Source organism: Dendropsophus ebraccatus, chromosome 11 (assembly GCF_027789765.1).
Source record: "Dendropsophus ebraccatus isolate aDenEbr1 chromosome 11, aDenEbr1.pat, whole genome shotgun sequence".
NCBI classification, from domain to species: domain Eukaryota; kingdom Metazoa; phylum Chordata; class Amphibia; order Anura; family Hylidae; genus Dendropsophus; species Dendropsophus ebraccatus.
The window spans coordinates 51,797,230-51,817,153 of NC_091464.1; the positions used below are offsets into that span (position 1 = coordinate 51,797,230).

Below are 19,924 nucleotides of genomic sequence, written 5' to 3' on the forward strand. Positions count from 1 at the left end.
GTGAACAACAGAGCGGATATCCCATTGAATACAATGGGACATTGCTCTACCTGTTTTACAGGCAGAATTTCAAGCAGAATATGCGTAAAATTAAGCGCAGATTCAGCTTGAAATGCCTCGTCTACTGTGAACATACCCTCGAAAATGTCTCATGTAATTTGTAAATTGCTATTTTCCCAGGGTACATGCAATATGAAAACATTATTGTGCATTTGGGCATTAAAGCGCAAATTATCCTGACAATTTGGAGCGTGGAGTCATTATATATATATATATATATATATATATATATATATATAATACACACACACATTATATATCTATATATATATATCTATATATATATATATATATATATACACACACATACACACACACACAATGTACTATCCATTCCATGTGCCACTGTGTACTTATTAACACCATGGTATTCTATTGCAATGGGAAAAACCTAGTTAAAAAAAAAATAATCTACCAGAGGGGAAACTAAATGTTCAGAATCACACCACTTTGCCCTTGCACTTAAGCCAGAAAAATCTCCAGGACTCAGGGGTCACACAGCACACGTGGTGAAAGCCCCCAAGCCAAGATCAAAAGAACAGTCTCTAAACAGTGTGCACTGTGTAATGTGTGCTGCTGGAAAACCTTAGTTAAACCATAATCTCCGGTTTAAAGTCCCAAGTTAAAACGAGATAAAGGGAGATAGGCAAACAGTTAATTGTGGAGGATTATGCTTTATGATAAGAGCAGGGAAATGTACTTAAAGAATGCTATTAAATCGTGAAAGCTCAAATACGGCGTCGTGCTAGCAACCTGCTACTCAACAGGGGCAAAGAAAAGGCGGCTTGTGTTCTCAAAGCGGCAAAATTGTTATAGTCCAATGGTAACTGATATATAATATAGTGGTATATTGCCCCTGAATTCATGTGTATTTTATCCAGTATAGTTATTGTGCCATCGGTAGACAGTATTGTAGATGGGGGGTGAGTGGTGGGAAACAGTCATGTTTTTGGTTTACTCTCTCCTTGGCTGAATGTTGTATGTGTAAAGGAGTCAAGGGTGACATTGTATACACTGTACTTGGAAGCAAGTGTCAGATCATCAGAATAACCAAGAATGATGGGGGAACCTTCAGCGACGCTATCCGGCATAGAACTGCAATGTGTCCACATACAGGTACAACGGGATTAATTTGCCTCAAAAACAATTCGTTTTAGGGTTTGCACACCTTTCTCAAATCAGGTGAGAATGCCTCCGCATGTACTCAGTAAGTGTCACTTTTTTTTCTTGCTTTCTCCAATTCTCCTACTTTGTATGAACTATAGCATAGAATCTTATACGTACTCATCAGAATCCATGAACATACCATACATCCAATGATTAAAATACAAATATGAAAAATTGGTCTAAACTATGCTAAAAGGTTTCCTCAACCCTTTAAAACTGATGGCCTATCATCAATATCAGACCAAAGCAGGTCTGACACCTGCCCGCTGTTTATAAGCAGTTTGGAGTAGCTGTGGCACTGATGCCAATGCCAGGCGTCTCTATATATGTCCTCCTACTGACCCTGAAATCCCTGTACTTGTAGAAGTGGTGGTGCAAGGGACTGCAGCGTTGTTCCAGTCAAGTGAACAGAGGACAAGGCTGAAGTTCCTTAAAGTGTACCTGTCGTTATAACTTTCAAAATCTAAATCAACAGTAGATGTGATATAAAGCAAGTTTGCAATATACATTCATTATTTTTGTTGTTATCATGCTGTTGTTATCACTGCTGCGATCAGGAGACAGAGCCGGGAAAAGCCAAAATGTTTGCAGGATCTTTTACAAAAGCATATATTACTTTTTCCCCTATGTTTCTAGTCTGACAGTGCTATGTATAGAGTTTGCAGCGTTTGTTATAATAATTTACTTGCTCTCGGCAGACATTTGTTATCCACGACTACATGTTTTCTATTATTAACAAAGAAAACAGTTGGAGGTAGTTCTTTTTTTTTTTACCCCAAAGCCAGTCCTTACTTTTCTATTCCTTTTGAATCAGATCCTGACTTTGGGTTTACAAGATTCACACCATTTCATGGCACAATTTTGATGTTTTACCTCTTTAAAAACTGGAGCAGATAAATCCTGGATAAAAAAAAAAAGTGTTTGTAGGAAAAGACCCTGCAATTCTATTTAATTTACCTTATTAATTATAGTTGAAAATGACTTCATACTATGGTACAGTATATAGAGGATTTTCTATCAGGACTGGAGCCATCTGTTTTATTTCAGCAGTGAGTAGCAGGAAGATGGTGAATGGTCACTGTAGTCATGTGACAAAGCTGCTCTCCTGATCACGCAATGCAGTTTTGCGCTTTTTAAAAGTGGTTATCCAGGATTGAAAAAAAAAAAAAAAAAAAGCACAGCTACTTTCTTACAAGAACAGCACCACCCCTGTCCTCGGGTTGTATATGGTATTACAATTCAGCTACATTTGAGTTGCAAAACCACACACAGACAGAGGACAAGAGGGGTGATGTTTCTGGAAGATCCATGTTTTAGAGCCTGGATGACTCCTTTAAATGGAATCTGTCACTAGGTTTATGCTGCCTTAAGAGAAGACAGCATAAACTAGTGACAGAAATGCTGAACAGATCGGTGTATTACTTGTATTATTCTGTTCAGCCGTTCTCCTAATATGCAGGAGAATAGGATTTTTGCCACACCCCTCCAGCTGCTGATTGACAGGTGACTGCCTATACACAGCATGGATAGATAACTGCCAATCAGCAGCTGGTGGGTGGAGTTTTCTGATTCTCATGAATATTAAGGACTACTGGCTTACACTCATGGAGAGGACTACTTACTGTCCATGTTATTCAGGAGGAGATCTCTGGATCAGTTGCACAGAACAATGTAAGTGATACATCATCCTGTTCAGCTTCTCTGTCACTAGTTTATGCTACCCCTAGATAGGGCAGCCTAAACCTGCTGGCAGAGTCTCTTTAAGAAAAAAGCAGGTATGACAAAAGAGGGATAATTTCGCTATACTTTGTTACTCCAGGTTTGTAATTTACACAATCTTCGCTTTGTGAACAAGTCCATGGGTAGCTGTGGCAACCATACTGCTTAACTCTCTACCTATTATTATTTAGCATCTATCCTATTCAGCATAACAAATGACAAGACATAAATCCATAGGAAAATTAGCTTCATTAGTTCATCAAAGAACCACATTCTGTCTCATAAATATAAAAACTTTTACAAATATACAAACCATATGTTTTATACACTTTTTACAAGGCATAAAGTAGGCACAAGAGCTTACAATCAGTTCTTTTTGGGACATGAGGCACAGGTAAGAGAATTTCACTCTCAGGATATAGAGCTGGGATTTACTGGCAGTACCTGAGAAATGTTACTGGTGGTGAAGTTACCCCATTAGGTACCCCAAACTACAAATGCAACAGCTGCCATATCACAGATAAGGTTTCACTAATGGTTTAAGGCCAAAACCGGCTTTCAGTCTATAATTATAAAAGTGAATCATTAAGTGCAATTTAAAATCATTGTTAACAACTTGTGTCCAGTGAATTCGATAGAATATAGTATATATTGCATTGGCAATTCGGCCAATGGCCACATGTTCTTGATATTCGATTCTCAGTGGAATGGTTCAGTTCTGGAGAAAAACCATATATACTATATGCACTGGATATCTCCAAGAAGGATATGCTCCTATTCAGGTTCAAAAATGCAGTCACAGAGCAATCCTGGTTAGGGTCTCCTCGCAGATTTATTCTCCTTTAGAAGTGTGATGTTTGTGGATCAAAGCTTTGTAAGTGGCAGAGGTGGTCTGTAAGGAGCTGCACTCTTCTCCAGTACAGAGCTCTGTATGGTCGCGTCACAGGAAACTCTGCAAGACAAAGACAAGTACAATTAAAGTATTGGGTATTCCTTGCATGTCATTATTTTCTTCATTGTTGGCTGCCTATTACACGACTGGATGATTGTGCAGGCTGGGGCTGCACGGACATCACCTGAGAGATATCTGCCTAATGCGGAGTATAATCAAATTGTGGAATAGAATTTTTAGGGTCTTGCTACTTGCTACTACAAAAAACAAAAGTATTTTTAAAGCCTTAATTTTTCAGTTAAAAGAGCTCGGGGGGGGGGGGGGGGGGGGGGGGCAAAAAAATTACATTTTACTTCTCATTAGGCTGCTTTACCTGATCAGCATGCAATCGCTCTTGCTGCAGGAAGATCGGTTAAAGTGGCTCTGTACCCACAATCTGACCCCCCCCACAAACCACTTGTACCTTCGGATAGCTGCTTTTAATCCAAGATCTGTCCTGGGGTCCGTTCGGCAGGTGATGCAGTTTGTGTCCTAAAAAACTACTTTTAAACTTGCAGTCCTGTGCCCAACGGCCGTGGCCTAGATTGTGTATGCATTAGGCTGGCACAACCTCTCTATCCCTCCTCATCATTAGGAATGCTTAAGGCAGATTTTCTACTATTCATCATCTGTGTCAGCACGGCACATGGGCTGGAACGTTAAGGCATCTGTGTAGTTTTCACTGCAGAGGAATAGGAAAAATGGTGAAGAGGGCTGCGAGGAGGGACGGAGGGGTGGTGAAAAGTTAGGGCACAGATACTCTGGGCCCCGGCCGTTGGGCACAGGGCTGCAAGTTTAAAGTTGTTTTTTAGGACATTAACTGCATCACCTGCCAAACGGACTCCAGGACAGATCTTGGATAAAAAGCAGCTATCCAAAGGTACAAGCGGTTTGGGAGGGGGTCAGATCGTCGGTACAGAGTCACTTTAAGTGTGAATGTGACCAAACCAGGTTAGATCCACGTATGAACCCTATTCTAATTCAATGGATGAATCCATGCTTACCTAGTTACCCAATCTTTCCATGGCGGGACTGACTGCACTTCAATCAGGAAAGCTGCCCAATGGCAGCTAAGCTTTAAAAATATCTGTACTGATCTCAGACTGATCCCATACTGATGCTGCCAGTAACTTTTGGCTTCTTCTTGACACACAGGGAGTGACTGCTCAGCCAACCACTGGCCATAACAGTGACCTGCCTCAGCCAGTGATTGGTTGATCAGGTATTTCCCATTTGCTAAGATGGAACCACAAAGTGATTAGAGGAGATTGTCGCATGAGCACCAGCAGGATACACGTTTTTTTGTTCCTATTATCATTCCATCCTGAGCTCTTAACCTATTTCTCCTTTGAACTGTATGTCGCCTGTTCAGATCTGACGGTATGGTAAAACACAGCCTACCATAAGCTCACTATGAAGCCCGTGTGATTTTCAAAAAATAAAGCCATTTACAGACTAACATAACTTGTACACTTATGCTAGGGTAAATTAGCGTTCGTAAGAAAGATTCACTTTAATACGCTCATTGACCTCTGTTTTAGTCGGATCATCACACATCATCTACTCCAGTATTATTCTGAAAGTACGCTCACGCGATACACATTACAGCCGAGGACTGCATCTGTTTCTTGGAGGCTGCTGCCAAAACCTGCCAAACTTTCAATCACTCAAATCTATAGCGCTGTAAATATATATCATAAGCCCTTATGTCTCTTTTAAGAATCATATCCTTTATAAATTTGCCATTGACATGATTTTCATAGCAGCTAAACAGTATGAAGCTTCTGGCAAAACAACCAAGGCATGAAATGAATATTCTTAGAAAAACCGTAACATGTTTCAGAGATTTCTCATCAGGCTTAAGGACCGGAAGTGTAAACTCACATGCACAGATGTTCAGGGCTCAGTCAGCAGCTGCACAGACTCTATGGAGATGAAACGGGTGTAAGATGACCTCGGAGGCTAAGGGAAAAATCTGGAAGCTTGGGTATGGAGGCAGCCTGCGGGGGACTTTGAGTCCCCATCACTGGAGCCTGTACTGGTGGGTCCTGCCAAATAGTTGTAATGCCTGAAGTTTTACACTGCGTGTTCACATACAGCTTCAATCTCTTCAGTACCAGCACCTAGAGAAAAATATATAAAAATTTTTAAAAAAGTAATTCAAGCATGTTAAGATCTACTTCAGTCCAGATTGCTTAGTGATCTAACAGAGACACACGCATATAAAGCAATATGTAGAACCATTAATACCAGTTTAGCATTGGTGAAATTGATGGTCCATACATATTATCTTGATATGAAGTGATTGTGTTAAGTTGTAAATGTGAAGAGTATTTCAAGTCCAATGGAGCTATAATCCTTCAAATGAATGTTTTATAGCCATGCCGTAGAATAGAGTCGGCTCATTATTCAGCTACTGGATAGATGATCCCAACCAGAACCATCTGGGATCGAGGACCTTCTGTACGGACTTAGCGCCGGTATGTCACTCTGGGTAGTCACGCATTGGGTTGGTGACCATATGAAGGCCAGCTAAAGCCCAGCAATGAGACCGAACTTCAGGGTGAACCAAAAATTCAACTTTTATTAACACAACACGTTTTCGTGCTATATAGCAAGAGCGTCTTCCTCAGGCATCATTATAAAACTATGGCTATGGCTTACAGTGAATAAACAGCCACAAGCATCTTCCATCCATAAAGCTACCAGTGCCGTACAGACAGATCACTTACTAAAAGAGCTCGTGTACTGATGCTGGTAAATTGGTAACTGAACACTAAGGGGGACTGAGCACGCCCGCTGCAACTAAAATTCAGAGTAACAAAAAACAAATGGCCTTACCTTGGTTGTGATCTGTGTGATGAGGAGGGTGATACAAGTGCATCATAGCCGTGTTTTCCCGGTGTGTATTCACTCGTGTATGCGGTAGTCTGGCTCCGTCTGTCCAGAGTGGATGGACACGTTCACAGTGCTGAACACCATGGCTTGTGTTGAAATGTCGAGTGCCATAGGGGGGTAAATGCACCTGTGCAGATGATCTTTTCTTCTTATGAGTTCTATTTGGAAGTACACTCCTGTGACCCCTGAAAGACGTTGGGGCTTCAGCTTCATTTGGCTCATGTGCTGGTGATGGAGACTGTGGTGAGGACTGGCTGTGCCTGGCAGCTTCCCTACTAATCCGTGAATCAAGGTAGTGCCTAGATGAATGAGTCCTTGGCTCTTTCCGAGTTAACAGAGATCTAGATTCCCCACTAGGGCCATTAGCTGACCTGTGCTCCCTGTGACTCCCAAGATCTGTCCTTACCTCCCCCCTTGAGGGCCGAGGTCTTCGCTTGGGTCTGTTGGGATGAGATGAATTGGGCTGTTGCCGTCTGTAGTGGTGATGTCTGTGCTGGTGATAGTGAACATGGCTGGCATAGGAACTCTGGGTAGGCACAACAGTGTTGAATCCTGGGAGATCATTTTGAGGTAGAAGAATAGAGGCAAGTGCTGGAGGTGGTGAGTCTCCTGGGTTGCTCTGAGAGCTGTGGCAAGAAGAAGAGGAGGATGATCCTTGCAGGCAACGTAGACTGACATCTGTACAGTTCTCACTGGAGGAACCATTAAAGGGACCGGAGCTGCTATCACTGCCTGGGTCATCAGGTAGATACCCACTGGACACCGGGCAAAGTGGAGAAATGCCAACTTCCCTTGGTCCTTCTGGTGTACGACGGTGAGAACGGGGCACTGCTGCTTCCCAGTGAAGTCCAGTACCAAGAGTATACGGAGAACGAGACAAAAATATACTATTGTTCAGAGGAGGATATATTAATGGTGTTGTATGAGGATGAGGAGGATACTGAAAGTGAGCAGTTCCTGGATATCGCCTCCATAACTGTGGATGTGAAGGAGGTCTTATGGGTACAGGACGTGAAGAAGTGTTTGGTCCTGATGTAAGAAAAAAAAAGAAACAAAGCTTTTAAAGATTTTAAGTGCTGTGATCTACTCATGTTAATGGAATACTTAGAATCCTAAATAAGAAGATACTTAAAGGGGAACTTTTCAAATAAACTGGTGTCAGAAAGTTATAAAGATTTGTAAATTTTGTATATATTTGTAAAATTTTCAAATATTTAAAAATCTCAAGTCTTCTATTACTTATTAGTTGCTGTATGTCCTGCATGAAATGACGTATTCTTTCTGGTCTGGCACAGTGCTCTCTGCTGCCAGCTCCGTGACAGGAACTGTCCAGAGCAGGGGAGGTTTTCTATGAGGATTTGCTACTGATCTGGACAGTTCCTGACATGGACAGAGGTGGCAGCAGAAAGCATTGTGTCAGACTGCAAAGAATGCACCACTTCCTGCAGGACATACTGCAGCTGATAAGTACTGGAAGCCTTGCGATTTTTAAATAGAAGTAATTTACAAATCTATATAGAACTTTCTGAAACCAATTGAATTGAAAGAAAAAAATACATGGGAGTACCCCTTTAATGCATTGCAGTCACTATGCAGAGTGAGAAATAATCGAATATATTAGCCTTACAGTGTATAATGAATGAACACTTATAGCAGTTTACTTATCAATGCATCTGTGCACGGAGGTACACTGAACAGGGAGACCTGTGGGTTCTTGCACTATGGATAAATGTCAGCAGAACCCACCAATTCAGTTAGACCAACCGACCATCTAACGTGTATCCCAAGTCCCCAAATGCAGCTGGGAGCAGCATGGTACAGAGAGGGCTGACATCATGCATGCTCTTAACTGCGGCACAACGGGTCTAAAAGGGTTGTCTGTCCAGACAACCCATTCAAGCATGTATAAAACAAGCAGGTTAAATAGCAGTCAGCTGATTCATCCAACACTTATTTTATTTTCTAGATGCAGCTCAAACACCTTTTGGACAGACGGCATTTTGCACAGACACTTTATCTGCAAAGTTGCTATTTTTCTATAAGCCAAAGTGCATGGAGCTATAGCTTCTTCCATATCATCTCTAGATAGCTGCTAAAAGATACAACTCCACCCACATCATTGTTAGATCCACCAACACTATGCACTCACTTACCTAAGATGTCAAACATGCAGAGGGGGCAGGTGTGATTCTCCCTCAGCCAAGGATCCACACAATCTAGGTGGTACTCATGGAAACAAGGTAAAATCCGTAAATCCTACAAAAAGATGAAAGATAGTTCTCCTCATAAGACTTTAATAGTAGTTTTTGTAATATTTGTGCTGTCAGGGTGGTCTGCTTATTTTGCTTACATACATAGAATTGGCACTTGCCATAAAAAATGCACTACATACTGTCCTGGCTACTAGCACCTGCAGATTTGAGGCCTGAACTACAGAAATACATTATAAGTTCACACAATATAAATTTTCTATAAATCACGGCCGTTGTTGCAGATTTGCAACAACGGCCATGATTTATAGAAAATGTATGTTGCAGTCAATGGAATCCCAGCCGGAGTGTATACACAGTTAGACTCCGGCCAGGATCCTTAGCGGCTTCAGGAAAAACTGACATGTTAGTTTTGTGTGGCTGCTATTCATTGAATTCAATGAATAGCAGCCGCACAGAACTCTCAGTTCACACAATGTAAAGTACGGCTCTGGCTGCACTTTCCATTGTGTGGTGAATTGGGATGCGGACACAAACGGATGCGCCCGCATCCTAATTCAGCACAAATGAAGTTCATCCATCCGGTACTGCATCCGGCCAGGATGATCTTCACTGACACCAGTCATTCTGCAACACAGCCGGGTCACAGAGCAGACGGTGTCTTACAGCGTGTTAACACGGCCGAAGACTATAAGAATACTGCAGTGTACGTGACATCTTATTTCTTATTACAAAAAATTACCTGTCCGTCTGAAAACTCATCCAGGCATATGGCACACACCGGTATAGAGCTGCTGGTACTGGCAGTTTCTATTTGACAACCATTTGGACTCCTACGATGATTTCTTGCTACTCGAGACTGATATTTTCTTGTGCCAAGGCGACTTATGGCCAGCGCAGTCTGTTGTTGCACAGAATCCTGTAAGTAAAGCCATAGATACAAAGTAAACTTTGAAGGCTTGCCTTTTGCCCTTGTAGTATTTTAGTATTATACTACCCCGTAAGGATTTTAGGAAATCTCTGCTTGTATAATATTATGCAAGTAAACTATACCTGTGCTGAGGTTCGCTTGCAACGAATTCGGATCACAGAATATATCACAATGATGAACACTGTTCCAACCACTGTGCCCAGGATCCAGATGTCATGGACGACCTGTAAGGACGGAAAGCGTTTGTTAGTGCCGGACACTCTCTGTAGCTGTAAGGAAATGCTTTCCCCCAAACAAGTTCAACCCTCATATCCATACAGTAGTCCCGGCCTCACCAGTTTTGGTGGCTCCTGAACCTCAATCTTCACAAGAGCTTCAGTGTTGTTGTGCACAAGGTTCATCAGCTGTTCGGCATCATGGCCTCGTACTAGTACCACCGGTGGTTTTGGCTCAGATGGATTCTGCAACTAAGAAACAGGAAGCGGATACTGTAAAACACCGATAGCCCCAACGTTTTTATTCTAGCTTAAAGGTTCAAGCTTCTAATCTGTCCCTTCTCCATGCTTTATACTGCAGCTCAATAAATGAAGAACAGATTTAAATGCTGAATAATTATAAAACTACAAGCGAATAAAACACCAGAGGAATACAGATGATATATATCATATTATTAACACACAGATACTCAGGGAATTTAGTCTTAATAAAGAAGGGAGGGGGCTGGATATCTACTTTACATGTAGGACAACTGAACACTTCTAAATAGCCCACAGATACAAAAAGTGGATATACAGATTTCACAAAGCAGGATGGCTTAAATTACCTGGTACACAGCTCCCTCGTCGTCACTAATATCGAAGATTATAGCTCGAGAACCCCTTTCACCTGCAAGCCGAACCTGAAATAAGAGCCATGAGATTACTGGAGGGCAGATACCACAGTACAAAGGAAAACAAAGGAATCGGGGGGGAAAGGAGGGTGAGGAGTCAGAGCCGAGCGGCACACTTTTTGGTATCATATTCTAAAAGGAAATCTGCTAGGGAACCTTAACTAAGACTGCCTCAAGTGCTATAAGATTTCATTGCTTAAATCCCTATACATATCTTTTAATATATCCTCAACATTCAAGCAGATTGAAGGCAAGCATTTTCTGATCCTAGCCATTTTCGTCTACGTGCGCTACATCAGTGCTTGAAGAACTGTCTTCCTCCATCTAGCTCCTGTACTGTGATGGATCCTGTAATCTAAACATGTACCAATAACTTTAAAATATACCCGATCAAGACTTGACCTTTAGCCTTAAGGCCCTATTATGCGGAGTGATTATCGGCCGTGTGTTGAAACTTCAAGGATGAGGATAGTAGCGATATGCTGCCATCACTCTGCGCAATAGGAGCGGCTGCAGCAGACCACTGCTATTTTCCATGGGTGGCCCGGATGATCTAGCGATCACCCGGGCAGCACCCCTGGTTCTTACCCACTTGCCATAGCAATGGCAGCGAGCGAGGAACGAGGAGCAAGTGAGCGCTGACTTGACAGGTTGGCACTCATTTGCCCCTCTGAATCGCCCCATGTAACAGGGGCTTTAGTCCAGCAATCTGGACAAGTTGGGTGCTTTTGGTCCTTTGTTTCGGCTTCTGCACCCATGCCTGCATGCCACGATGACAGAGCTACAACTATCTCCTAACAGGATTGAGGTCAGTTGTTAAGAGGCCCATATCCCTGGCAACAGAAGGAGATATTTGGTGGCCCACAATAGACAGTTAGCACAAGGCTTCGGACCATGTACAGGTTAACCAGAAATCAAACAACAAGGGGAATTGAACATTTTGGGAGGAGTGCACAATATTTATAATGGTCCAACTCCAAATGACTTCTCAGGTTAATGGTTTCTACATGCCACACATAGTGCAGTCCATTGTCAGGTAAGGCTAACTACCCCCAAGCTTCCATGTGTGTGCAGTGCACGGAATACAGGAGCAGACAGATGACAGGGGATAACAGATGGGTTTCACTACTACTACTACCCCCTCTGCATTCCACTGGTTCAGGTGCATGGTCAGAGGTCAGCGGCCAGCTGTCTGATCAAATGCAGGATGAAAAAGCACCCAGGGAGCTGGAGCTGCATAAAGCAGGATAATTCCCCAGGATGCTGCTACCAGGTCCTCATGTTGGGATTATTAATGACACTACATGCTATGGTTCCTAAAATAAGCTGTTCAGAACTCTCTGTATTCTAACAAAATCAAAAATTAAAGTGACTCTATAGTGTGACATCAGCAGGGCTAAAATATGAAAGCTTATGTGCAGTAGTGTTAATACTATGCGAAATCCAAGGAAAGTATACAAATTGGACGAGAATCTGTGTATGACCAGGATAATCTATGGGCAGCCCCTTGCATATCCAGCCAGTGGACAGCTAGAATCAGGTATGGTGCCCTGTAACATACATGGTCCTTTGTTCCCTGGGATGTGAGAATTGTTAGCGTTGTCTGGTTCAACCTCATCCCAGTCTGGTAAACATGCAAGCTTGATAAAGAATTACTTACTTGCCACATATACTGTATGGACAACATAAGTAGGAGAAAATCAGAAGAAGCTATTGAAGGGCCATGTTCATAGTAAGCGGGGTGAAAATCTACATAAACCTCTACAGCCGCAGTCCATGAAGAGCAAAGTCATCATCCGAGCTATGCTTCCATCATGGATTCACTAAATGTTGGTCTCCAAGGACACGTATCTAACACCCATAACTTATCTATACTATCAAATAGGATACCACTTTACCTTGCTTGCCAGGGGTAGGCATGGTTGTGGAGAACGTTCTGGGCTCTCTAGTTTCACAATGGAAATGAATCCAGGTTTCGGCGGGTCATCATCACTGGCATTGCAAAGAGACAGCGGGTGAAACTAAAGAGAGAAAGAGAAACTGGTAAAGACAACAGGCAGGACAGCATAAATACAAGACTGTACTATATAACGAAAAGTCAACTATAGTAAAACAAAGTATTATCTCAGACTCCAGAGAACACGGACTGAGGGAGATAATTCTACACGCTCTTATTTGTAGGCCCAGCATGGCCACTCACATGTACCTAAAGTAGACCCGGTCATAGCTGCCATATGAAGAAGGTGATTGCAAATACACAATGTGGGATTATAGATTGCAGTAAGGAAAAGTATGTTTATTTGCTGTCTTTTGTGTATGTATATATATATATATATATATATATATATATATATATATATATATATATATATACACACACACACACACACATACACACACACACATATGCCCACAATGGGGACAAGGGGGGGGGTAGACTTTTTGTCCCCTTGGTAGTGTTCTTTTATGCAGTACAATAGAATGACTTGCTAAGGATACTATTACACTAAACAATTATCAGCCATACATGTAAAAGGTTGGTTGATCATTGTCTTTCAGCATGTTTTTTTTCAAAATGACAACAATAGCCACGGTCTATTGGTCATTGCTCCATGCAATGAGAGCAGAAGCAGCGGACTGCTGGTCTCTACTATAGGTTACCCGGACAGGCCAGCACTCGCTTGCTCCTAAATATTGGGCCGTGAAATATAGTCCTAACACTCAATCTTAAGGTACTTATACAACAAAAAGTGATAGCCACTCAATCTTAGGGTACTATTACACCAAACGAGCGTTGGACAGGCAATCTTACTCTAAAGATTTGCAACACTCTCAGACCAAAGACATTTGCATCTCAAATATGATCTTCTGTGTTCCATAGAAGAAATATCTTGAACCTTGCAATATTTTTTAAGATAACTCTTCCTCAATTATTTTTAAGAGTGCGCAGTGGAGTTACGTTGCCGACATACAGCAGAGGCAGCTATTGTGTGAGATGAATGAACATTCATGACCCATCAAGCTTGAGAGAGATGTCAATACCATTTCCCTTAGTGAGTAAAGTTCATATGCAGTAGATTGTTGCAGAAATTTATGCAACTGAAAATGAGTTCCATTCATTCTTTTGCAGTGTGCACATAGGTTTCTATCTGTTCCAGATGAATTACACAGTTGCATTTATATGTGAATCAACCCAAAAAAGAGTAAAAGCCTCTACTCAACGACCGAACCCTATTTTATCAAGGGGGGGCTACCAGAGATATGGCACAGGCTGATAATAGGCTACCATAAGATGGCTCAACTATGGACCTGTGACCCTCAGTGGAGTGTGGATAGAATTTATGTAGCCTCATTTATGGACCTTTCTGTTTTGTTTGATCAGGGTCTGGGTGCTTAACCCTCTCCATAATGTTAGACATAGCCGGGCACTTATTCTCACTCCAGACCCCAAACAATCAAAAAACTTTTCTTTTAGTGATGGTGCCCATTTAACCCTGCTTTTACATAGCCATTTAGGCTTAGAAAAACACATCCACCTTTTACTTCTAGAAACAGTACCACTCTTGTCCTTGTTTGTGACCGTTACTATGATCATTGTTTTTCTGGGATCAGAAGGAATAAACAAACAATGTGCAATTACACTGAACGATTAGTGAACAAATGCGGAACTTGAGCGTATGAATGAGGAATTACAGCGAATGATTAGCGATGATTTTAGGTTCAGATCTAAATCCAAGATCAACGACACATGAACGATTTTTCGATCGCTGCCCGCAATTACACAGAACGATTATCGTTTAAATTAGAAGAATATAACGATTTTTTGCACAATAATCGTCCCGTGTAATAGGGCCCTTACTCTTCATAGGCCTACAAAAAGGGGGAGGTGATAATTAGCTTAAGAGGGAAAAAAGGGGGAAATGTGGCCTCATGCCATGGTGAACAATATCTGTCCAGCCTGAAAGCTACAAAGAAAGGAAAAAAAAGTGACAGTGAAATGAGATAGGTGGGCAAACAAGGAGAGAGTGCAAGGTAAATGTTTGCAGATAGATGAACAATATCAGGTATCTGGGTTGAGGGGCTCCACGGAGGAAATGAAGGAGATAGAATGAGATAGGAATGTCCCCAGACGTCCCAAACATCACAACCTGCTTATGAGAATATAATAATTGTGCTTCTGGCTCCAGCGCTCCCTCCAATCCAGCCACAAGGAATGTCTGTGTACTTAGAGAAGGATAACAATATTTAGTCTGAAGATAGAAGGACACAGATGCACAGATAAACATGCCATCTCTCAGTGGGGCCCCACAACTCTCCTCTCTGGATATACTATGAGGGCAAACAGACTACGTACACAGATCAGGACCTGTTCAGATGCTCAGTATACTGCCAATGCTACACTCACTGCAGTGCAAGCACAAGGCCGGCACTAACCCTCCATAAGCTGTATACTGGTATCCAGGGAAGGACAACAAGCTTTAGTTTCATGGGGACTTTTGAGGAATGCAACTGTTAGGGTGGTATTACACGGGCCGATGGGGGCCCGAAAATACCTGTAAACGAGCAGCGATCTGCTAGATTGTCGCTCGTTTACTGGGCCTATTACACGGCCCAGATAATCGTTAAACAAGGGCTGCAGGGACATTGTTACCGATGTCCTTGCAGCCCTTGTTTAAACTACATACATTACCTATCCAGGCTCCAGGGCTGCTGCTGCTGCGGTCCGCTTCTCCACAGGTCCTGCGTGCTCTAACTTTAGAGTGGCCTGTCAGCTGACAAGCCGCTCTGGCAATCACAGGCCGGGACCGCCGCAGCCTGTGATTGGCCGGGCGGCCTGTCAGCTGACAGGCCACTCTGCAGCTAGAGCGCGCGGGACCCAGGGAGAATAAGACCGCAGCAGCAGCCCTGGAACGTGGATAGGTAATGTATATTGTCAGTCGCCGGCCACGCACCGCTATTACACGTAGCGGTGCGCGGTCGGCGCCCGACGAAAATAGGTCCAAACCTATATCAACGATCAGCCGATGATCGTTGTCATCGGCTGATCGTTTTATTTAATACATGGAGCGATAATCATCCGATTATCGCTCTGTGTAATAGTACCCTTAGAATAGTGGTATTTTTTGGAAATCAGATTGCAGTATTTATCTGGGAACTATATGGTGGCAGTAATATATGGGCATAACTGGATGCTGCCTATTTGGCACTATATAGAGGTATTATTTAAGCTCTATATTACGGTATTGTCTTGACACGATATGGCAGCATTTGGTGTAAAATGGCAAGGTAGGCTGCTTCTAGCCAAGTGCTTCAGTGTCTATAAAATGTATTCTAGGTACAGAAGTGCCTATAAATGATTATATAGCACAGATTACAGTATATTATGGAATAGTTCCTGCAGTGAATAATTCTATTCCAATCTGTTGTTTTCCGTGGGATGATATAAAAGGAGACAAACAAGGAATGCTATCCTTCTGCTTATAACTTAGTCTATTAGAACATTTATAGCCTCGCACTCCAGGTACTTATTGTCCAAAAATAATTTCCAATAAATCAAAAATCAAGTGCACAAAATCCAAAAGTATATTTCTACATTATCATGTGATTCCAATTGGTAGCATCAAAATTAATAATCAAACGTTACTTTGCAAAGGTTTCTTTAATAACCCTTTAGTTTTCCCCATATTCTTTAGCAATAAGTGAATTGTGAAGGGTTTGTGTCATATACACAGGATGTTTCCGTCCAAGTGACCTTTACCAATGGAGTCAAACACAAAAGGGAAAAAGATAAAAAAAGACAAAACCTGGAACTGAAATTAGCTATAAAATGAGTAAGTGTGCCAAAAATGTCAGGTTAGCAAATTCAGGAAACAATTATTTTAAATTAAAAAGCAGTGACGTATCTGCTGAATGTGGAATAACCTCCAGGGGATATTCTAACATTAGATGGCAAAAAGTACAGTCTACAACAAGACTGGGCTGAATTCTTCCTGTCTGACACACAAGATCTATTGCTAAAATGAACTGACTTATGTCGCCTATGTACACTGACAAAACTATTTTGTTCACAGTTTATTCAGGAACATCTGCCGCAAGTCTATGCTACACTGAACAAGAGACACAATAATATGAATTAAACAAAAATAAAAATCTCTCTCTCAGTTAACACAAACACTCACTATTAACCATGTAAGACATTTTTTTTTCATAGAAACCACCAGTAGCAGTTCACCATATACGCCTTAAAGCAAATGTATCATCAGTACATTCGCTTTAAGTTGTGTGCATCTATAGAATGGCGTCTCTGCACCGAAGCAGATGCTGCAGTCCTTTTTTTGAACTGCGGCCCGGTTACCGCATACAATGACATTCTATTCCCGGGCAATGGCCGGGGTGAAGTGGGAGGAAACCTCTGCCCCTCTTTGATGCGGCTCCATTGATTCTAATAGAGATAAAAAGGACTGCGGCACTGGTTTCCCCGCACCATTCTATAGATGCGCAAAACTTAAAGCGCATGTACTGCTGGTACATTTGCTTTAATGTCCTGCTGACCTGCTATCTATTGCGCTGGCTTGGTGGGTAATGGGTATATACAAGGTGTGCCATAGGCTGTCAATACCAATGTCTGCTGTCATTGGTAAAAGGAGCAATGGCAGAAAAGGCTTTCATTTCCATGGCAGTATCAGAATTAGACCTTGCCTTCTCCTTTTAGACACTTTATCTGCTTCATCGAATGGATGGACATTGGTGTGTCAGGGAAAAAACAGAGAACAAACACCCTGCAACTAATGCTGGAAGATTACAAGTTGGTGGTAGTAGCATTATGGTCTGGGCCCAATCATCCATCTGTAAGGCAGTCTCTCAACAGATTTGGGTATAAATCCATGCTTGCAGATTATGTAGACCTATACATGCTTATTGTCTTCCCCCGGGAAGATGGGATCTTCAAACAAGACAATACAACATGTCACATGGCCAGAAATGTCCCATGTTGAAGAGCATGACCAATACTTCTAAAAACTACCCTGACTAATTTGACTGTGTATATTGAGGTCAGCCTATCATACTTGCTGTTCTTAAAGGAGTATTCACATCTGACAAATGTAACCCCTATTCACAGGATAGGGGAAAACTAATTGTGGCGAACCAACGGCTAGGACCCCCTGTGATCTCAAGAATGGGGACCCCAGTCTCCTTTTGGAATTGAGCAGTTTGCTGGAGCAGAGTTGCTGGAAACAGCCCAATACTGTAAATGTCTGTTTCTGCCACTCCCATAGAGCATGAATAGAGGCGTGACCTGCCACTTATTTTTTAATGGGAGACTGGGGTCCCTTATTGAATAGTTAATTTTCTGATGACACTTCTCCTTTTACCACTGTAGAGATCAATGCTGCACAATATGTAGCACATGAACAGCCCAAACTATCTGCCACGCTGGAGTGCAGTGTAGATTAAAGAGTGGTAGCAACAACTGGATTGTTTAGAAACAAGAAGTTCTATGTAATGTACAAAAGAACCCAACACATAACTATGGATCAATTGCAGTAATTTTGTGCAAAACAAATTCTCCCTTATATTGTATCTCGACTTTTGGATGACCACCAGTGTGGAACCCAACAAAGGGCTTCCGATCTCAGCTTCCTAAACCTGCTTAGTGTAACATGGGTAGAAGGATATTAGGATTGAACACAGCCATAGCTGTACCTTGCTGTTGGGCCCTTAGATACCAAGTGCACTGCTTTAATGTACAGAGATTAAAAACCGAAGAACTGTAAATGGAGCAGGGAGAAGAGTGTGTGACAGGGCAGAGCTGAGATTTTGCAGCACTGTGCAGTGACCTGCCTCCTCGGCTCTTTCCATCTTGTATTAACTGTCGGCCCCTTTAGTGCTGTTTGAACTCTTTGCAGAGCGGAGTTAACGATTGCAGGCAGTGTGTGTCTTGGCCGCCTGCCCAAATTCTTACACACCCGTGGCACATTCTCACAGAAGCCAACATGCTGATAAAAGGAGTGAGCAGGGGCAGCCGCAGAGAAGAAGCAAAGGGAGAATTCTTCACCCTGTAAACATGTGCTAGGCTGGGGTTTTCATATACGACAAAAAAAATAAAAATAAAAAGATTAAAAAAAAATTATACATCACAACAATAATGTATACAAGCTATGAGCAGATGAGCTCACCTATAAAAAATATACCTTAATAAAGGGTCAGCCTCTTCCTGTTGAACCTCCCAAATAGTATAAAGGGTTTTTTCTAACTGACAATACCAATCCTTAGCCTCTTCTTGCCAACGTTTCCCCGTTCCCCCATTGCATACTGTTTGCCAGTCTCCAGTTGGGTTATGCTGTCTTCACATGACTTGCCACAGCAGAGACCTGAGTGGTGTGGACCACTACCGGGGTCACTCATTACATCATGTCATTGTTGGAGCAAAGTAAACAAAAACCAGGGAAGAGAATGTTGGAAGTATTAGTATTACCTTTTTTTTTGTTATTCTAAGCTGTTAGACATTTGTTCAGTTTTTAAACAAGGAAAACACCTTTTTATTCAACTTCTCTCTATTCAATGTCAGTTGTGATCAGTGGGGTCTGCTAGAACAAAGGGACAGAAGCGCTGGGCTGAGTGCTTTGTCCCTTCGTTTCTCCTTTGCTTTCCTCAGAAAGCCAAGTGCACAGAGTAGCTACACCACGGCAGTCACCACGTATCTCTACAAGACTGTCATGGCTTCTGTGAGCAAAGCTGAGCAGAAACGAAAGGATGAAGTGCTGAGTGGAACGCTTCTGTCCCTTTGTCCTAGAGATTGTCTGGCCCCAGCAGACAGACCCCTGCTGAAAAAATCTGACAAGTCAGAAGTTAGAAAAAAAGGTTTAGGTACCCTTTAAGGACAATTTATCATGGGCATAATGTATCTATTTTTTTTGCATCTATATTACGGCTGCAAGACCCGGCCTGACTGTCCAATGACCCGAACTGACAGCATTGTAGTAATCTATGATGCTGTCAGATCAGGTCACTAGACCTGTGGTCGGGCTGAGGCTTCTGGGCATAATACAGATGCAAGAATGCAACTATATATAACACTCGTGTGAGACCAGCCTAAGGCTGGGTTCACAGGCAGCCAA

The 19,924-nt window shown here is 42.2% G+C and overlaps 1 protein-coding gene across 1 annotated transcript in view; it reads right to left on the reverse strand.

Moving 5' to 3' along the window:
- Positions 1–3,178: 3,178 nt before the first annotated feature.
- Positions 3,179–19,924, reverse strand: part of RNF43 (ring finger protein 43) — a 50,565-nt gene continuing 33,819 nt past the window's right edge. The window contains exons 2-10 of the mRNA XM_069944446.1: positions 12,704–12,826; positions 10,740–10,814; positions 10,252–10,383; positions 10,039–10,140; positions 9,728–9,904; positions 8,929–9,031; positions 6,719–7,804; positions 5,762–6,000; positions 3,179–3,898 (exon numbers count right to left, since the gene is read on the reverse strand). Coding sequence (XP_069800547.1) covers positions 5,954–6,000; positions 6,719–7,804; positions 8,929–9,031; positions 9,728–9,904; positions 10,039–10,140; positions 10,252–10,383; positions 10,740–10,814; positions 12,704–12,826 — 1,845 coding nt within the window. The 3' untranslated portion in view covers positions 3,179–3,898; positions 5,762–5,953. The remainder of the gene's footprint in view (positions 3,899–5,761; positions 6,001–6,718; positions 7,805–8,928; positions 9,032–9,727; positions 9,905–10,038; positions 10,141–10,251; positions 10,384–10,739; positions 10,815–12,703; positions 12,827–19,924) is intronic.